Source organism: Mesitornis unicolor, unplaced genomic scaffold (genome assembly GCF_000695765.1).
Source record: "Mesitornis unicolor isolate BGI_N332 unplaced genomic scaffold, ASM69576v1 scaffold23965, whole genome shotgun sequence".
Taxonomy (NCBI): domain Eukaryota; kingdom Metazoa; phylum Chordata; class Aves; order Mesitornithiformes; family Mesitornithidae; genus Mesitornis; species Mesitornis unicolor.
The window spans coordinates 3,878-23,937 of record NW_010187846.1 but is presented as its reverse complement, the minus strand read 5'-3'; the positions used below and the strand labels follow the sequence as shown (position 1 = coordinate 23,937).

General features: G+C 36.4%; 1 protein-coding gene across 1 annotated transcript in view; it reads right to left on the bottom strand.

Annotated features, from left to right (window-relative positions):
• Positions 1–784: 784 nt before the first annotated feature.
• The window catches only part of ATG3 (autophagy related 3), a gene marked incomplete at its 5' end in the record, with an annotated part of 20,698 nt that continues 1,422 nt past the window's right edge, over positions 785–20,060 (bottom strand). The window contains 10 exons of the mRNA XM_010185604.1: positions 785–1,009; positions 2,345–2,413; positions 8,725–8,852; positions 9,518–9,673; positions 10,446–10,480; positions 10,979–11,060; positions 12,934–12,983; positions 14,900–15,007; positions 16,823–16,893; positions 18,135–18,184. Of these exons, the coding sequence (XP_010183906.1) occupies positions 928–1,009; positions 2,345–2,413; positions 8,725–8,852; positions 9,518–9,673; positions 10,446–10,480; positions 10,979–11,060; positions 12,934–12,983; positions 14,900–15,007; positions 16,823–16,893; positions 18,135–18,184 (831 nt within the window). The remainder of the gene's footprint in view (positions 1,010–2,344; positions 2,414–8,724; positions 8,853–9,517; positions 9,674–10,445; positions 10,481–10,978; positions 11,061–12,933; positions 12,984–14,899; positions 15,008–16,822; positions 16,894–18,134; positions 18,185–20,060) is intronic.

The window sequence follows — 20,060 nt, the reverse complement described above, 5'->3', positions numbered from 1 at the left end:
ACACACACACACACACACACCCCAGTCCTTTCCTCTCATCTTCATTAATGAAAAACTTGTATTTTACAGGGCAGAAAGGGGCTGCTAAAGCCTAGATGCATCTGTAATATTTGAATTTATAAACAACTCCATGTATTATTTACTCCAAAAAGTAAACCATGCTATTAGACTACCAGTTAAGAGTAGTTCAGGCAGACAAGTAATCAAGATTGCTCTACCATAACAATCTTCTCCCTTCTTTACCTTCATGCTGTAATTTTGTCAATAAGACTGTTGCCTTTATTACAAGATGGACAACATACCAATATTACTCCTTTGTCTCCCAAAAAAGTCCACCTCAAAACACTAGTCTTGTTCAAGTGTAAATTTGAATTACCTTTCAAAGATTGATTAGTTACAGCTATTTTAGTTTAAGATGTAGTCAAACTTCCTAACAAGATGACCACTTATTTTCTTTCAGCTTTCAAAATCCTCCTCCAGTTAGAGGAAACATAACCCTTCATAACTAGGAAAAAAGCCACAGAACTCTCAAGTGAATTTAGATGGGAATAAAAAAAAAATTAAAAAATAAATAATCACATTTTCAGGAATCAATGAAGCCAAAAGCATCGGGTTTCTACTAGGAAAGTATATTTTAGCTTCCAGTACAGACAAAAATAGCCTCCTGTTGAAAGAAAACTGAAGGAATTATGGAGGAAAAAAAAATCCCACCTTTTAGTGTAGCGTCTGTATGGAATGAAAGTGATTTATTTATATTACACACAAAGACTTTTATTAAAAAGGCTGGTAATGGAACATTTTATTTTAATGCATCAACTTGATAAAAGGTTAGTTACAGAAATTGTGTATAATGTTCTATAAGTCACATGGATGGGTTATTTAAAAAAAAAATATTTGATAATTAGAGGATGACATCACTTATTTTAGTTACATAGTAAAGTGCCTCGTGTAGTCATATTCTATCGTTGGAATGACTGCCTGTACAAATTTCAAGAAAATAAGAAGGTACCTGAGTTTCTTGTTAAGGAAAAAGTGCAATAGCTAGAAGTCCTGTAAAGCAAAGCAGAAGTCACATTCAATGGTCTGCTCAACAGTATTTATTGGTAACAGAAAAACCAACACCTGGCAATTATACAGTTAAGAGACTTAGAGATTAATATAACAGAACTCTAGTAATGACATCTTGTGCTTGCCCAAACATATACACTTTCCTGTTTTAAATTAAAGCAGGGAATCAGGAATTATTTTCAATAAATCTTACAAACACCACACAAACCTTTACAATCCCATTTACATACTTTATTAATAAATGCCAAGGTGAACTGCATCTAGCAAGGCTAATGCTTAGTTTCCTGTAGGTATAGGGAAAGCAGGCTCTTCCTCAGCATTTCAGTGGCTCAGGAAAAGAAATCAGTTCTTGTTCTGAACCATCCTTTGAAAAAGCTCCTTCCTGTTGGTAAGGGAAAGTAGAGAGATTCGCTTTGGTAAACTAAGTCTGTCTTTGTAGAGACCTTCCTCATCTCCCTTGTGTATATCACCTTCAAAGGCATGTTGGGCCTGAATCTGCAGTTCAGAGTATATTGGCTAATTATAAACTAGTGTCTGCCCACCTGGTATTGAGGCAGACAGCAAACTGAAAAATAATAAATCACTACTTTCAACTGACAATTAAGTTACATTGGTACTGGAAACAAGTAACCCCTACTATTGACATGTCAGTCTCATGGACCATTTCTTGACAAACACAAACTACATGATAATGAGGGAAGAAATAACCTGTTAAAAAACCATCAATTTGTTAAGCAGTAGCAAAAAAAAAAGTAATAAAAATCTTGAAAATATGCTATTTCTAATTATTGAGGTGTAAAAGACTTGAAATACCTTGCCAGAAAAGTTATTTTCCAGCTCAGTTTCAGTTGCTTGCTGCACAAATTCAGCAAGTCTCAACTCACAGTGAACAAGAATTTAACTGATTCAGGGCCTATAACCCACCCTTGCTTGCCTTATAGCAGCAAAAGCAGTTAGAACACTATTTTGAAAGGACACCCTTGCTTCTAACATGGAAATTACTTCAGTCAGAAAGCACTGTAGGAAATACTACAAAGCATAACCAAGATCAGTCACCTCACTAAAAGAAAATTCAAATTGTGACTTAGAACTGGTTAACAAAGTTTGTTTGCATAAAGGAGCTCGTCCCAGATCTCTAATAAGCACCACCACAGATAGTTGTTTTCTGTATGTGCACTGCTTTCACACAACTGTGTTCCAGTTTAGGAACCTTGAGGTTATAGCTCCTTACACTGCAAGAAATCTAAGGATACTGTGTAGTAATGAAAAAGGATACATGTGAACTCCAAGTTCTCCCCCACCTTCTGCAACAGTCTCGATTATTTTCTTCATCACTTCTGCATGCCTGAAAAACAGAACAGAAATAGTGAAAATATTTTAAGGAAAAAGTAACTCCATCTCAATAATACCAAGCTTTGTGCAAATTAAATAAGTTTGGACTGTCAGCTTCAGAAGCAGCAAAAGGAAGTTTTCAGTTTACTAAAGAATAAAAATTTAACAATACCAGAAAGTTAATAAAGATGAAGGCAACGTTCTTTGCCAACTCCTTAAATTCACAAGGAAAGAGAAAGATGTTCTATGCTACAGCGTAGACTGAGTGCTATAATGAGAAGCAATGCATACTGCTTGTCACTAGCGTAACCATTAATTGCTAAATGACACTGAAACCACCAGGTAAGTCCCCAGAAGACAATCCTCAGCAGCAGCAAGTCACCAGATGTTCCCAGATGAACCCTGAAAAAGATGCCTAAAAAATCGCTGCAACTTTTTTTAGCTGCCTCTACTGTATGTGTAGAACTTACGAGGTGTCAAACACTTACACAATTCAGAGTTTCCTAGGAAAGAGAGGCTAAACCATCCAGAAATTCACAACTGTTGCTCTCAGACTGGATTTATGGTGTAGAAACTTTCTCTGGTTACAGCAGTAACTTGTACTCTGTGGGAGATCAACAGTTTCTACGGTAGCTGGTTCTCTCTCATGACTCTGTTATTGTAAAGTACTACAGGGGAGGACAAACATTTCCTCAGGTCACTGTATTTTGGCATTAAGTCATCAGTGACATACCACATCTACTATAAGCCACACAAACATTTTTGTGCAAAGCTGATCCTCAGAATATAACATGGAATCACAGAATAGCTAAGGTTGGAAGAGACTGGTCACATGTAGTCCAACACTCCTTGCTCAAAGGAGCAGTAAACCAGAACAGTTTGTTCAGGACCTTGTCTGGTCTGGTTTTGTCTATCTCCAGTGATGAAGACTTCAAATCTTTTCATGACCAGTTACAATTCAGAACTAATGGTCTTGAGTTCAGGACAGTTCTTATACCCCATAAACTAGGGGATGAAAAATAAGAAATCAGAGGGGAGAACTACTGTACGGTTAATTGATATTTTATTCATACATTTTTAACACAAACTCCCAGGTTGTATAGCTCATCTTACTTCTATCTATACTTCAACTTTGTTTCAAATTCATGATGCTGTAAGCAATCTTTTATCAGTGAGATCACATAGGACATGCACCTGCACAACACTGCAAGTCAGTTAACAGCAATAGTTTAAAATACCCATTCTGAAACAACCTACGTGCCTACTGAGAACAAGGAATAGTGATAAGCAGAGTTTGCGTAACTTTCTGACCATGCTTTGATACCATTATGCAAATCTAAATAGCTGACCAGTAACTGGCATTTAGTAGTTCTCTCCAAAATTAATCATGCTGCCAGCAACTGCAAACACAAGGAAGGAAGCTGTTGCAAAGTTACCAAGACACACTGCAAACAGGAACATGCAAGTCTGAGGAAATACTAAAGGTCAGCATTTGTCATTTGCTGTGCTGTTGGTATTTGCAATCAGCTAACCCTCACAGCTGATTCCAATTCTGGATCCTCATGATGCCCCTGCAGAACACACACCATAGTGAGTATCAAAACCAGTTGCTTCTGTATAGAAACCTGGCCACCATTACAACTTGAGCTTTGATCTTGTCCCTAACAGTGGACTGTTATTCTTGCCGGCACAGAATACAGGTCACCTTATGGCTATTAGAAGTCTCTAACAGGATACTAGATCAACTTCATACATCTTAATAACATCTGTACTTTTCTGTTTTCCAAGGACTAGTTAGATATCTGGAATTCCATACCGGCCACAGAATGGTCATTTTTACTGTCATACTTACGAAAAGCTTTGGAGGTGCTTTATAAACTTTCAAAAGCTTGTTTCCTGTTTTCAGTTTCCTTCTATAAGAAAACTTTGAGGAATTAATATGAAGCATGGAAAAAATCGAATTAGAACTTTGGAAGAAATGTCATCTAGAACAGCTTGCTATCTAGAAACCTCTATTTTTTTATCACTTCTGAGTAAAAGTCCCCTAGTAGTCAGTCTTAACTCCAGATGACTAAATGTCCTACATGCTTACCAATGCTCATCCCAGGACCTGTTTGTAGATCATTAGAGCTATCGAATAGATCAGACACTTAAAATATCTACTAAAATCCCCTAATTTATTTTCTAGTATACCAACCAACTCTAGAGGTGATTCAAGTAATATAAATGAGTTATTATTCACATTCCAAGTCAGAAATACTGCTATACTACTGTTCCTATTAAAAATAAATTATATACAGATATATACAGAGTTAAAACCATACATATTAAGTGGTTAAAAGTGAGTTGAAAGAAGTTGATTTCTTAGATTGATTACAGGACCCTTTACGCTCACATCAGGAATGTTCTCTTTCCAGCTGAAAAACCCCTCTCCTGCTTTGCAATTGACCAAAGCTGTCAGTCAAAATATTTGTTATTAACTTCACACTGGAATTCAGCACAACTGACGTACTGGCGTTGCCTCAGTATCAGCTGGAAGAGAAATATATACTAACAGAAAGTAAAAGCAAGAAATAAAATTCTTCCTGACATATGGGAGAAAAAACCCAACACAAGAAATTATTCATCGCCCCACACCCCTTGCAGTTCATTAACATAAAAGGCCTTTCACAGGACTTTCAGTGTAGTGGACAACAACTATAAGCTTCCATAAAAAAGGGTAAAATGCAAGACTTCTCAGAACAGTGTATTTTCAAGAAAAAAAATTACCTATAAATTTGACTTAGTGTCTGTAACTGCTCACACATAATGAGATAGGTGCAGAAAAGCCCACAAATGTCATCATTAGAAGAAACATCCAGAATCCACAATAGTCAGTTAACCTTAAGATCTACAATTTACTGATCCTTGCAGTTGTATCTAGTCACTTCCCTGCAGAAATTTAGAGGACATAAGATGTAAAGAGAGTTCAGAAGCCTATCATCATTTATTCTGAAATAGAGAAAAATAAGCCCTTGGAATTAGCGCAAGTAATTAAAATCTAATTGTAAATACATATAGTAGTTAACTAGTTTGATAGTCCCTTCATTGTACCCACATAAAAAAAGCTGAAAACTGTAATTAAACCAGTTTGCAGCAATTAATGAGGAAGTTGACTACATTCCTTCCAGTACCATAGAAACGCTGACAATAAATACAGCTTACAGCAGAGCTGCAAGATAAACAGTTTTAACTACTCAAAATAGGAGCAATCTCAGGGCACTGACAGTGGCACCCTACTGCCTTTTCTTTCCTTTCTCTGACGCATGACAAAGGGATATACACGTCACAAGAAACCAAGACAAGTAAGCTGAGAACCATCCAAATACCCTACATTACACAATTCTTGTAATGTGCAGGAAAGCAACAGCAGCAGAGCTAGCTAAACAGCAGTACTTCCTAGCTGAATTAAGAACAAGACATTTTCAGCTAAGATTTTTCACCTTAGAAGCCCAGACCTTCTTAGGTGTTAGCTTTACCCATTTAAGAAAACAGAATACCTCACTTTGCAGAGTAAGAGAACATAATGAAAGCCTCCATTTTAGATACAGTTAACTTCTTCACAGTCTAAAGATGACTTTTTCAAACCTTTCTCATATTACGCAGTTGCTGGTCAACTAGATTGCTTTTGAGAATGAACAGATAGTTTCCTCCACATTTAAGACTACTGACAAATCTGTCTCTCTGCAATATCAATCATCTCTTTCATGCTTAAAAGACTAACTGGAATTAGTCTCAACCATTTCTTCAAGTGTAGATGTGGGTTATGTAACAAAGGCACTGGCACTTCACTGGCTTGAGAGGAAGAAGTGAAAACATGCACACAGAGCGCTCATCTATGAAGACTCTCAATCCAAATTCACAGGCTAGCATTAAATGGCTTCTTACTCTGCAAATGTGTCTGCAAAATTACGCATATTACATTGCAGCCACAGCCCAGTATAAAACCCACAGTTCTATCTAGTCCATGAGGGCTGTCATGCCCAAATATCTGGTCATCTTTGTTTCTTCTGAGAGTGCCCTTCCAGCCTGCATCCACCAACAGGAGCTTCTTCTCAACCAATTGATTAACAGAGCTTCCAGCAATAACTAAGTCAAGTCTTGGCTTCAGGCTTTTTCCTCCCTTCCTTTTCTTCTATTAATCTTCTTCCTAGTCAGTCTGTTAAGCCTTCCTGCACACTTTCCACCTGACACTCCTTCAGAAACACTAGTTGCACAAAAAGCTGCATCCATTTTTTCATCTAAAACTCTGCACACAGCAAACTGTAAGGCAATCAAAGTCACTAACAGGTTGACATATTAAGACTGGCATGTTTATATAAGGTACAAGAATATATTATTGGATCAAACCACAGGTTTACCTCATCCTGCTTACTGTCTTATAGTACATGCTCAAGAGGCCAGAGCAAACATCTAGTAATGCTTCCCCTAAAGTACTACTAGTTTCCAGCAGTATGCAACCCAAGGACTTTCTAATTCTAGAGCATTCCAACAACTTCACTTCTAACAACTCTTGACAAGTTCTTTCACTATCATCATACTGCTTAAATAAATATTCAGTTTAATTAGGTGCTGTGTGCAGAGTTCAATCCTTTTCCTGGCTTTGAACATGTCAGCAACAAGTAGCATTCAAAATCACCAGTTTTACTATTGGAAAAAATGAACACCTATTATGTCACTTTCTGTGCCATTCACGATGAAGGTCACTGAAATCTTAACTGGTTGCAGGTTACTCAATCATCTCTTATGGGAAAAAGCTTTAGAACCTCAGTTATCCCAGACAACCCCTCTGTACCTTCTGCAGTTTTGGTCTCCCTTCAGAGACTATAGCACAGATGACCAGAGATGTACTGCAAGTATTCAACATGACGGTGTCCTCACAGATTAACAGAAGAGGCTTTATACTCTTTTCTGTTCTATTCTTTATTCTCTTCCTAACGGTTCTTTAAGTTCTGCTTCCTATATCACTCTTGAGCACTGAGACCGACATTTTCACAGGTCTATTATGTTAGCATAGAAATAAAGCTGAGGATTTAAAGACCAACGATTAACTGTATCACTTTGTTTTCTACAAGACAGCTAAACTGGGGAAAAAGCTATTTCACAGTTGTACAATGGCTTCTCTGCTCAATATTGTCCAGATATGAGCCTGAGTGCTCGGTGAAAACAAGACTGCTCTAATGAAGCAGTTAAAGAACTATGAACCAGAAGAAACACGAGATACAGATTTACAAAGCCCATGAATAAACATCCTCAAAATAAGATTGAAAGAAGCCATAAGCTACGTGGTCCAGAGCTCCCTTGCTCTCTCTCTAAAGAATGGTATACATTTCCCAAGACTAATCTTATGATCAAATAATTCCTAACCAGAAACAAGAATGTGTTGAGTCTGCAAAAACTACCGCAAGCTTGTTTACAACAAGCTCATTCTTTTACACCTCAGCTAGTGACATGGATACCAGAAACATTTAAGAGAAATTACAAGACTTAAAGGGGCAATCTGGACCTTTTTTTTAAAAATATATACAAGACTACAACGCATCTCTTTTTTTAAAATGAGATAAAAGCCCAAACTCATCTCTTCAAGAACTTCATACTATCAAGAAGCTGAGGAGTTACACTGTTCAAGACACCTAAAATTATGTTAGGGCCTACATTTAAGATGAAAGGCACCTTTTGAGGACCTTGACAAAAAATATCTGTGCAGCTACTCAAACTAGAGACTCCCTATGTCTTGGGTAAGAAATGTGGAAATGCAACAGAAAAGACCCTAAAAACACAAGTGTGTTTTACACTTGTGTTTAACAAATGTTTCAGTGTGGCAATTAGAGGGCCTCTATCAGTGTAAAATTTTAAGGGCTTCTAGGGGAGCAGACGGTAGTAACTACAAAATAAGATTTACCTCATGTACAAATAGTTTTTTCCACTCCCAAACTATTCATTATAATTTTATCCATAAAAATAAATCAGCAAATAAAAGTACAGAACTTTATTTTATAGAGTTCTAATAGTCTGCCATCTTCTGGAGTTCACAGGAAAGTGGAAGAAAAGAGACGTTGAGCAGAAAGAGGACAGCTCTAACTGCAGAATACACTTCTGGCAGTAAACACTGGAATAACTTCAGGGAATTGCCGATACCTTCCTTTCACACTCCCTCAAAAGATAACAGCCCACTATGGCAGCCAATTATGGAAATATGTCCAGAAAACCTGAACCAAATCCTTAACAAGACCAGTGATGTGCCTTGTGACTGCACGCTGAATAAGACCAGAAAGAAAGACTTACCTGCATGGATGAACTGAACACATGGGAGGTGGAGGAAGATGAGGATGGTTTTCTATGGTCACTGTTTTCTTGACGTGATCTTGACTAATATCTTCATACATATGCTCTACTGTTAAAGGCTGCCGTTGCTATATGGGGAAAAAAGGAACATGAGAACAAAAGCATTACAAGAAAGAATCTTTTGCTCCTCATCAGCAATTCTAACATCATTAACACCATGAACATCATAACATCATAAGCACCATAAATTATAAGCATCGAATAGACAATAGTTCTGAAGGTACACTGAAAGAACAGTGTGTTAAAAGCCATATGGCATAGAAATAGTACTGCACAATTTTGTGTTTTTAATATACCAGGGGAATGGTAAAGTCAATAGAGTCAATAAATATGAGAACCACCTAAGCCCTAACCGACTTTAACTCAAGAAACAATCATTAAAGAGTGATTTATCTAATCCTCTCCCTCTGAAGGTCATGAAAATATACACCTGCTTACTTGACTAAGTTTATCAAGGTTATTACTAGCTGTACAGAGCTAACAGAAACTCAAATGACATGAGCATGATTTCCAAATGTGCTCAGTTACCAAGTACAATTTTCAGTTAAACTTGTCCTACTTCCTGCAAGTACTGTAAGTCCTGTCTGCAACCCTAACTGCATAAAGGTTTTCTCACCATTTCTTCCTTGAAATTTCTACTGTGAATAAGTAGCAACAAAACAGACTTGCTATTTCACATGGTGAGTCTAGTAAGTCATAGAAGTGGAGAAAAAAACCCCCAACATAGCTATACCTCATCATATCCAAATAACCAGAGCCTTGGAGTTTGGTAATATTTGTCGTAAGTGATGTAGAGGTCGTAAGTTCTAGTCTGTAGAATAGCATCTTCCCCTCCAACATCAACTTTAGCTTTGCTAGCTTCTACAATTTGTCTTGTGTCAAGCGTTGCCTGGTTCAAGGTAAAAATGACAACATTAGTATAGTCTTGTTTGGGTTCCCTCCTTTCCCATCCTAAGTAGTTATGTAAAGCTGCAAAACTGAAATTAATATTCATAAGTGAACATTAGAAAAATAAGTTTTTTGGGTTTGTTTTTTATCTTCAAATTAGGAGTATCAATTTCTCTCCCATCAAGTGGTTTTCAGTTTTATTTTTGGTGGGTTTTGTATTTTTTCAAAAAATGCCCTATTTCTTAAGGAAGCATGCAACTGCATTATCACATATCCCTCCTTTCTTTCACCAATAACTTTTAAACCCAACAGACAATCCCAAGGAAATTCGGAAGGCAGAGGTTTCAGTTTATGCAGGTTCATGAAGACCTTTGCAGAGTACCACAAATAATGATGCCCTTTGTTTTTTCTCATGACAGTCTAGTGCATTAGTGTAATCTACTGAACCTATAAGCCACTCATCCTCTAGATGTAAGCCTCAAGAACACTGGATTTTTTACCTCTAGTGAATACAGCACTGTGTGTAAGCAAAGTGAAAGGGATCAGCAAATTTATGCAAATAGAATGCAAAATTACTGTGATGAAAGTCTTTGAGGTCCTAAGAGTTAAGGTTACTGCAGTAGGCTGGCAAGAGACAAATCCCTAAGAAACCAAGCTCAGTAATCCCACTGCTTGTAACAAGCTCATTGCCAGCCACTTGTTGTCATTATTTTTACTTTGCTTGTGCTCATATTGGTGATAAGCATAGACAAGATAGAGAACTGTTCACTCACATCATCTGTCTCCAATAGCCCACTTTCTTCATACTCTGAAAAGAAGACCCATAAAATTCTGTGTTCAGCTCACAGCTAGTCATCATGTATCTCATTCATCAACAACTCCATCAAAACAAATCTACATGTATCAAAAGATGTTTTATTGAGGTAGATTTCCCATTCCCCAAACCAGACTATAACTTTTTTAATACAAGTTTGACCAAGACTGCAAAAAGTACACGGCGAGTAATCCTTAAATCGTTTTAAGTAGAAAGATTGAGTTTAAGTGTAGGTATGAAGCAGGAAGGAAGCTGTGCTAAATCTCTAATTTTTGCTTGCTTGGATCTGTTCTGCTACTGAAATTAATTTCCCAGTCACTAACACTCATGCAAGTTTCAGCACAGTTTAGAGTAAAAATGCATCAATAAGACCATACAAAAGATGATAAAGAGCACACATTCCATGAAAAGAAAGAATAATATTTCTTTAGAGCGTACTGCTTTAGATAAAGGCCTGAAACAACGCAAGTCTCAACATATTTAAGGAAATACCTTCCATGTCTGCAGCTTCTCCTTCATCTTCCTCATCATCGTCTTCACAGGATGCTGAACATTCTGGTATTTTTATATTATCCTTTAGAATTTAAATTGAAAACACTGCTTTAAAGACTGCTCCATCTACACAGCCTGAACAGCCCCAGCAAATTAAAATCCAGTCAATGCATACAGCAAACCAGAAAAGTAATTTCTGCAATATTATGAAAGACTATACCAAACTCAAATATTTGCTTATTAATCAAATTTAGTTTCAAAACCCTAGTATGACATTAAAAATCCGCTAAAACACTCTCCTTTGACTTTGTAGTCTCAAATGCTTTAATTCCTAAGCAAAGAAGAATAAACTTGAAGTTAAACAGCCTGTAAATTCTTTACAAAAAAACACCCACCTCAAATGAAAAGCAATGGACTAAACAGCTATGACTAAACATGTAGGTTAAGATTTTGTGTGACCTAATCCACAGCCAACTATGCAACAGTTCAATAGTCATTTTTAAAACACAAGAAAGCCTCAAAAGATAGCACATTTTGACATTATTGTTTGAGAAAGCACAGTTCAACAGAAATGAATAAGGCACAAGCCCTCAGCCACCTTTTTCTTTTGGGTATTATGGGCCTATGCACAGCATTTGAACCCAACAGACAACCCCAGAAAAAAAATTCAGAAGGCAAAGGTAACAAAATACGCAGGTTTCATAAAGACTTTAAGGAGAATACTCCAAATAATGATAAGAATTAGAAACTGCTCTAACTGTAACCATTAGGTGGCTGATTTCCTCACTGGAAAAACAAACAAACAAAAACAGTAAGAAAAGTTGCAAAGTGCTTTGTCAAACAGAACATTAGCAGAAAAAGGAGCTGCCATTCTGGATTGGACCTGTGGTCCATGAAAAAACATACTGTACAACAAACAAGTTTTTATACATATAATATATTAGAAGTTAAATCAAATTCATAACATACAACAGCAGTTATGAATCACAGTACCAAGTAACATTCTGCAAGTATTTGTTTCATAGAAACAGTTACCACCTTTAGGTATTCCTTAGTGTTTCTTCCACCCTCATGTTACTGACTTGTGAAAAAGCAGTATTCTTACTATGTTCAGCACAGTCCCACTTGAAATACATGTACTTCACAATTCATCATATGAACAGCACTTGGAACTGTTTACAATTGTGCAGTAGCATGCCACAGTCCATTCTTTCCCCCTCCATTTTTTAAAATCCAAAGTGTTCTGCTTGCATGGTTTAACAAACTCGCATAGCACACAGATAATACTCCACTTTAGCAGCCAACTCATCTTGAAAAGCACTTTGTGTCTCTGTGACTTTCTCCACATTTCTTAAACATATTAGCTAACACATTTCAATTTCAAGTACTTCCAGCTATTCTCAGTTTCCTAAGGATTTAAGTTTCAGATCTGACACAGAATGACTTTTTGTAAACACATGCAGAATCTGATTACTTTGTAAGACATATAAACAGTTTTAGTACTTCTAAACTTGGGTACGCAAGCCTGTCAAACAGGACCAAATGTGTTAAAATTCTGCTTGCAGCAGTTAAAGATTAAGAAGAAATACTTTACACCCCTACATTATTATTCCATATTAAAATTTCTTTACACTGGATCTCCATACATTGTTTTCTTGAGACAAGGGTGCAGCATCACTGTAAAGATAATTTAATTTTCAGTTTGTAGAAGTCTGGCACAAGAGCACACAGGCTAAAGACATTCCAAAATGAACACTGCCTCAGTAAACACATAGTAATAAGAAGATGCATGTGCTTAGACTAATATCATGGGCTCTGAAAGTCAATGTATATCTGTAACACTAGTGACAAAATGTATTTTAATCTTTCACAGGCAGCACCAGATTGCTGCAGGTAAGACTTTGAGTATCCTTAGGTCCTCTAGTAAAGTAAGAGGAAAATTTAGAAACAAGTACCTTACTGTCTAGTGTGATCTCCTTAACTGCTTCTGTTGCACCCACTATACCTGTTAATTGAACAAGAGATTTGTGTTAAAGAAGCTTGATTCTTTGTTCCAGAATACTACAGAAAGAGGATAGAGACACCTTAGAAAGCAGCATATGATCTTTAAGTTACCTCTCACAGCAACAATTTTGTTATTTGAAGGGCTGCTTATTTGGTATTGGTAGCATGCTTGGTGCTGGACATCCATAAACTAGCCGTACCAGTAATAAGGAGCACAACAGCACAGCACATCATACAATTTTTGTTGATGGAATACTGGAAGTAATTTGGAATTTTATTTTAAGGAGTTTTTGCATAAAAATGAGTTCAGAATAGGCATTCATGTCACAATAATGGAACTCAACTTCCCAAATGAGGCATGCACTTATGAATATTTCTGAGCATCATGAAAGTAAGGTATTCACAACAAAGCAACAATGTAGCAGAACACTCAATGCTTCTAACTGAGAGGAAATATGTAAAAAAGACCCCAAATCACTCTTAGTACCAACTCTTAGATTCCTCCACATTAGCTTTCTAATTTTATTGTAGCTTTGACACAGTGAATTTATCTAACTATTCAGATGAAAAAAGTTACATCATTATGGAGAATTAACCTGGAATCAAGTCACTGCTCATCAGAATGACCTCAACTGTTCAAAGGAATGCCAGTTGAATGCTGCTTGGAAGCAATGTGTTTCTAGTGGCTGTGGTTTTTCCTACCAGAAAAAGCGGTGTTTATATGAAGCACATTTGTACAGATGGGTAGAAACAGATTTTATCTCCTTTGACAGTTTGGAGACCTGGCCAGGTCTAGTCAGAGTCTTACAGTTGTGCTACTAGAGCATGGTGCCCAAACTAGCAAACCCTGGCAGAGGAGTCTATCCACACAGCAAGGATGGAAAATGCATCCTTAATTCAACGATATGACAAAGCTATGTCAAACGATTTCTTTGGTGTCAGGTGTTCAATTATGAACTACAATACATTTAAGAATAGCCAGTGATGAAAAATTTACACCTACAGAAAAAAAAGGCATCTTCTCCCACTCTTTTTCTGCCCAGTTTGGCTGAACTATTTAGTCAGAGAACTTCTTCCACATTACAGCAAAAAATTTACACCAAAGTAAAATCTAAGTACCCTGTAGCTTTGGAACGGTGGAGAAACATAATTGAAAGATAGAATTTTATTCATTCATACAAGAACATGAAGAAACAGACTAAAACTAATAAAATTGCCAATTCTTAGAAAAGCACAAAAGGATTTATAAGAGGCTGTGCTAGGAATGCTAATGAGATAGATTCATGTAAGCAGTATTTTTTTAGATTTCTCTACAAACACAAGCTTAACTAAGGACAATGTAAAAAAGGATCATCTCCCCACACTCCTCTTTATTTTCTTTTTAGTGTCTCCTCTCATTCCCCCAGTGACCTCAGATACTAAGATAATAGCCGTTTTCTAATGATTCCCCATTTTAGCTGAATCCAATGATTCAACAGAATGGTAAAAAACGAATTAAGTCAGTTGAGGTCATCATGAAGATAAAGATATCACATGTAATCTTACTAAAAAAGATAAATTTCTATATTTTTCAAATAAATAATTTAAACCAGAATTCTCTTCACAAGATCTCCTAAGAAGTGAGCCACTACACAGCTAATTTTTTTCCAATAACCTTCTAGATCTTTAAGAGAATACTGACATAATTTATTATCAACACCTCTAAAAAGTAGCCTGCTTCAGGCATAAACAGGCATAGTCAAACACCTGATCAGTCATATGCCAATCAAGTGGGTAGCTGGCAACATAACTTATCTCTTCCAAATTAGATACCAGTACACAGCCATCTATATATAGGAAATAGTTTACTTTCTAAGATTGGAAACTGAAAATCTTTCAGATTTCCAAATGCAAAGTCTGAACCAAGATTTTGAATACCTGCATTGTGAAAAGTGTCTACCCATCCTCCATCACCATCATCTTCTTCTATAATTGCTTCCTGCTCATCTGAGTACTCCATCTGCTTACACCTTTTGTAGCATGGCACTGCAAAAAAACGCAAAACTAAATGAATGCAGCCATTCCTATACAAAACCAGACTGAGGCAAGAAATTATCCTACAAGGCCTTCTGAAGCGTGGTAGTCTCTCATATATCCCTATTTAAGGAATTCTAGAGCTATATTTCAAATGCAAAATCATGAAATAAAACATCTGGTACAGCACTTCAAAATATTTTTTTTTATTTCATGTACAGCACAACACTTGCAGTGGCCTTAGAAGTTCATTCTTCTGCTACCCATTAGAGCACTTTCATCCAAACTCTTAAGGATTAGAAAAGAATTTACTTCTCAGATCTCCTTAGACTGCCTATCCATTTGCTAACAACTGCAGACAACCTATTAGTTTTCTTCATAGTTAAACAACTTTTAGTCTAAGTACAGCTTTGCCTGGATTAGCATCAGTTTAGTGATTTGTCTTTAGAGTTCTGTCAAAAAATCACTATTTAGGCGATATATTAAGCATGTTTAATCTTAAATTAACATCTAGAAGTTTAAAAGGGGTTAGAATTAATGTGTTATTTAGAATAACTTCAGTCATATGTATTACAGAGCCATTTAAGTACAGATTTATACAGAGCTTTCAGAAAACAGTCAAAGAAAGAACACAGATCTGGTTAAGGCAAATCAGACATTTTCCAGCATCGTAAACAAGGATTATGTAAAAAAACGGTCCTTTTCTACTACTGTGGAAAAACTAACAGCTGCATGAAGTGCACCATTTGTAAAATACTATTAGACCTTTCAGAAAGGGAGAAGGGGGCATGAAAGTCAGTGAAAAGAAGCCCCACAAAGACTTCAAAATGAAGTCTGTAGGACAGCTCCCAGTCTCATCCATAGCACACAAGCTTTTACTCAAGTGCCAGTGTGTCACCATCAGTAGGAAACATATTTTGAAATGTGATCTCGACAGGTCAGAGCAATGTGGGACCCTGGAAGCAGGGGGGAAAGAGAAACAAAGCATATTACTTGGCCATCCAAGCCAGCAAGACCATCTTAGGAAAGTCTGCCCAATACTACTATAAGCATTTATCTATGATAGGACACTGCAAGACTCCAAAAATTAGCAAGTGAAATCAAAGCATAAAATACAGCCCAGTGGAGGTTATAATCTCTTCAGGCTGTTCGTAGTACTTAAGGTCTACCTAATGGCATTATCTGAAATACTTTCATGCAAGATCTTTTGAGAAAAATATTTCCCCATGGTTGTGCCAAGATGTTAGCTGCTTTCTTATCCGTCAAGGTAGTCACTCTCTCACACACACACCCACCCACTCTCCCACAGGTGTGTGTGTGCGTGTGTGTATATATATACACATACATACACACACAACTGTGAACCTGATAAAAATTTGATTTAAAATTTTATTTAATATTATAGTTATTGAAAGGGACAGTGACATTAGTTACATATCTGAACTAGAAGAATCAGTGTCACCATGCAAGACATTTCAGGAACATTTCTATAGCCCAAGTTTTCTAGAAGAGGAAAATACACGTATTTTCCTTTTAGATACTGCATATGAACTGAAGGACAGAAGAAAAGAAAGGCAGAAAAGGAGGTTTATAACGTTTAAGCTTCATTTCTACTTCAGCAAGGCAAGCTGTGTTACTAGTATAAAGCTCTACTAACAACTTGTCTAAGGGAAAGATTTAGATACACAGGAAAAACATTTTTAATACCACAAAGCCAAAGCATCCAGAGTGCAAGATATTTGCTTCCCCTGTCAATACAGTCAGTAGAGTCAATAGCACAGTCAACCATGCTGAATCCTAAAAAACTTATTTAAACTTCAGCCTTACCATTTTTAGTTACCAAAAACTGTTTGTCTGTTGGCAGATAAGCCTTGACTTTTAGTTCTTCTCCTGAAGCCCTGTAAAATGAAGTGCACCATAAAAGGTTGAGAATTTGATGATCTGCAAACAAAAGAACCCTTCCATTTTCAATTTTTATCAAGAACACTTTATACACTCCTCTTGACTTATTCTCAGATTCTATTTGCTATGACTTTACTTTTGCTCATAGAAAGATTATGATGTAGATATGGAATCAAAAAGGCTGGCTACCCTTAAGCTATGGATTTCTGGATTAAAACTATTTTCTGCTTCAAAAACTAGTGTCCCATTGAGATGGCCAAGCAAATATGGGTTGACAGAACAATCTAGTCTATGTGAAATTTTCTAGGATCAGCAACAATGCAGTCCCAAATATTTCTAGGAAGCAACTTCAGCAAAAGCGAGAAATGGACCTCTACAGATATAAAAACTGCACATAGCCACCAGACTTGAAGTAATCTTTGCCAAGCTCACATCACTCTAGCATTTGCTTTTACCTTCACAGGCTTTTGGTTTGGAATAAGAGTTTAATACTCTAAATAGCTTGTTCCAAATTGCTGGCACATAGGTCAAACTCAACATCATGTTTTTTCTGAAGGAGGCAGTAAGAAGGCAAGAAATGACAATTCAGGTAATATAATTCCTCCTTCAGCTCTTCACAGCCCAGTATAAAGCAAAGAGCCTTGATTATACCAACTGCACTGAAAATGCCCATCTGGGAACTAACTGATTAGTTTTATAACGCAAGACACCAGTGACACATGAGGAAGCAACTTCTTTGTACCTTTATTTTACATGAAAGATAAAGGGTTTCTGAGAGCAAGCACTGCAAAAAGTGATCGGATGTGGGCCAACTTGAACAAATGTAATTAACAAATGCTTGTCTAAGATACAGTGATTATGACTAGTTCTTAGCAATTCCAGTTGGATATGGCCTTTGCTTTCTCAATCACCAATACTAAGACAAGCTCAGGGAGACGTTCTGCTACTGCAGCTACACACTGAAAGCGTTCACAGTATGTACTAGCTTATTTCTTCGACAGGCTTAGAAACACAAAACAAAATAATCCCAAAACAAATCCTCATCTCAACTACTGCTACACAGAGCAATGAAGTCCTGCCTGACTTAAAGATAGCTCCATCAAAAAAACAGCTGAAGTTCTACTGCAAGAGTCCATGTACTATTCTGAAATGAGGTAACTGTATAGTTGCATCCAATGGAAACATCAAAACACAGGTAGGGATCCTAGCTTTCTTTACTTGTTTTGATTTTACTTACCATTGCCAAGTAGGACAGTGGTGAACTAAGTGATCTCCAGCTGCAACAAACTGTTAAGGCAGGAAAAAAAAAGTCCAGTTAAATATAGCATAAGAAAACAATCTCCAATTTTTCTCAATAATATTTCAGTTGCACATTCCTTTGATATATTAACTATTTAACTAATAACCATTTATGTCAGTTTGATGCTTTCTTTTAACTCAATTTCTCAGCTAATCCTGAAAATTAAAAGACTAAATAAAATTCACCTGAAATAAATGCATATTAAGCACAGTAGCAAATTCAGATAAAGTTCGAAAAGCTGTGGTATTACCCATCACTCTTGTAACAAGCAAAAAGGTTTCCTAGACCCAGTAACATTGTTTACTTTATTATGAAGAAACTGGTTTTATTTGTTACTCTCCAAAGTTTTACACACAATAAAGAGCTCATGTAAAAAAGAAAATATTTCTCTTTTGATGTTCAGATCAATTCTGCAGTAAGATGGAAACTGAGACTGACAAATTAATTGAACCAGTGAGAAAACAACAGAGGAATAAACAGCATATATTTTAAGTAATTACCATCACTATGATAGTTGACCTCTGATATTAATTAAATATGGATAAACAAGCACTTAGGTACATTAAAAAAACCTTACGTATAACTTTGTTCTGAAAACATACCTTTTAGAAATCTTCATTCTACTTGTTTGTAGTATCAGAGAAAGGCTTTTATAAAATCAAATAACTATTAAAAAACAATATTGGAAGACTCATGCTAAACTTATGTATGAACTCAGAATTCGCACAGCAAAGTCTAACCCATTGGGCTGATTTTTTTGCACACACAAATTGAGGAAGGCAAGCCTGCATTTTAAAAGTTGTGTGGTCTCTGCACCAGTTAGTTTTGAAAATGAGGTGCACATGTATTGCTGCAGTTGCTTTCGTGTTTTAAGAAGCCAGTTTATAACATACTTCCTATTTGACCAGAAGCTGTAGTAGCAACACAACAGGCTTGCAGCGAGTCAGCTGTTTTCTCACCATGTCCTCCAAACCAAAGCATTATCAGCATAGTGGAAAACACCACAACATGCACTGCATAAGGATTAACAGATTTAATCTCTGCAAAAGTGCTTTCTTTCATCCATTTTACAACAAAAGTCTCGAGCAAAAGTGAAATCATTGCTTTAAAGAAAACAGCAATCCCTCCCAATGGACATGGAAATTTTAAAACTCCTTAGCCTTTACAAAATCATAAATACATGAAACTCTGGAACTACTTAAAATCCTCTGTTTAAGTAACTGGAACACTGTTTGTAGCACCAATGTTAAAATATATTATTAAAAATGAAAAAAGGTGTTATTTTTGGGTCTAACAGATGCAAAAACCTAAAACAATACTTGACATTTTTCATTTGCATTTTCCTCAGCTTAGGCAGCATAATTAATCTAGGTGGTTTCAACTTCTATTTCTCAAGCAATAATGCTATCTCATACCTGAATCAATATTGCAAAAGTGGCAAGAGATCAATTTTGGGACAATATCTTATTTCCACTCCTGGAAAGAATGATTTTTAAGATTTGCGTGTACTTACATATAAAATTAAAACAGGTGTTATCTTTCTGAGCTATTAACTAGTAAGAACTCATGACAGGCAAGAAATTGTGGCAATTAAATTAAGTACACAGAGATATGATGGAGTAGGTGCTGAGTTTGATTAATGAATCCTCTTTAGCCTTATTGCCAATCGATTCATCTTCAGGGGCAAGCCACAGAAATCCCACAAAATGTATCAAATAGTCAGCCTCTCAGACTAAAATACAGTTGAATTGAGCTTCATTACCCAAGAAATCCAAATTCATTCACAGACAACATCACTATAGATGACTTTTAATTTTTCTTTAGCAATCATTGTAATATAAAGACCAAAAGCATCAGGGAAGA